Source organism: Halyomorpha halys, unplaced genomic scaffold (assembly GCF_000696795.3).
Source record: "Halyomorpha halys isolate HHAL.00 unplaced genomic scaffold, Hhal_1.1 Scaffold2385.1, whole genome shotgun sequence".
Classification (NCBI taxonomy): Eukaryota; Metazoa; Arthropoda; class Insecta; order Hemiptera; family Pentatomidae; genus Halyomorpha; species Halyomorpha halys.
Window position 1 is genome coordinate 82,887 of NW_027116543.1, and position 1,280 is coordinate 84,166.

The 1,280-nt window shown below is 36.0% G+C and overlaps 1 protein-coding gene across 1 annotated transcript in view; it reads right to left on the reverse strand.

Moving 5' to 3' along the window:
* Positions 1–1,280, reverse strand: part of LOC106691472 (uncharacterized) — an 11,346-nt gene that overhangs the window by 846 nt on the left and 9,220 nt on the right. Inside the window, exon 3 of the mRNA XM_014437251.2 lies at positions 269–412. Within this exon, the coding sequence (XP_014292737.1) occupies positions 269–412 (144 nt within the window). The remainder of the gene's footprint in view (positions 1–268; positions 413–1,280) is intronic.

Sequence of the window (1,280 nt, forward strand, 5' to 3'; positions counted from 1 at the left end):
TATAATAATGGCTTAGTAAATAATTTATTCTAGAATTAAAAACCAGTAATTTTATTTACCTATGGGGTAAAATATATTCACATACTATGTTTAATATAATATAGTATATTTTATTGATCATGGTGTAAAAATTCATATTTGAGTACAGCCTTAGAATAGAAATAATGAAATGGAAAATATGTTGTTATCTAAAAGATGATACCGCCACTTTTTTAATAGATAAGATTAAAATAGTTTTCTTTCTGTAGTAAATGATAAACACAATTACCTTTCCTGGCGTCATGAATCCGTTGACAATTGTTCTGCCAATGTACAAAGGTTCGCCAGTAGAAGTTCTTCCAACTTGAATTGCCTGAGCGGGAATGTTGTCATTCTCCGTCGGCTTCCATGCAATGTGGGAACTGCAGAGGACCTGTGTACATTATAACAATATTTGTTAATTTTCATACATAACAGTGCATTTGTACTCTGTACAACCATCAAACAAGAAATTATACAGAAATTGTTGAAAATGGTTTGTGATGCAAACGGGAAGAATACTATTGAAAATGAAAATAAATTTGTGGACATGTTGTCTCCATAGAACTGCTTCACAGTCTATTATTCGTTTTCTCATAGAATAATAGAAAAAAATGTGGAACTTTCCACTGAATATAGAATGGGTTGGAAACCTGTACCAAGCCTCTTTGCCACAGTAGGCCATCCATCCAGGTATGCTCTATAAACTTCGTCAATTCCTACCCCCTTCATATTTTCTTATAATCCTCTCCTATCACTCTGATAGAACCTTTAAAGTTAATCATAACCTAGCCTACTCATCTCTCTTTTCTCAGTCCACCGGTGTTCCTCAAGGTAGTATCTTAGGTCCCATTCTTTATACGGTTTATACAGCTGACATTCCAACCCACCCTATCACAGTCCAAACAACATACGCTGATGACACATGTATACTTTCTGTAAACAACGACCGAACTAATGCATCACAAACACTACAGGCACACATAACATTTATTGAAGAATGGTGTCAAAACTGGAGAATCAAAATAAATCCTGACAAAGCCCCTCAGATCACCTTTATTCTCCTCGTAAACCTCTACCCTCCTGTCCTACAGTATCCTTTCTAAATACTCCACTAATGACTGTTGAACAGATTCGATACTTAGGACTCCATCATGACAAGAGACTTCTGAAAAGAAGATGGCTCGGGACCTTCTAATTTAAATTAATCCAGGTTTTCCTGGACGTCGTTGGCGCTTTTGACAACGTTGGTCACGGGCACA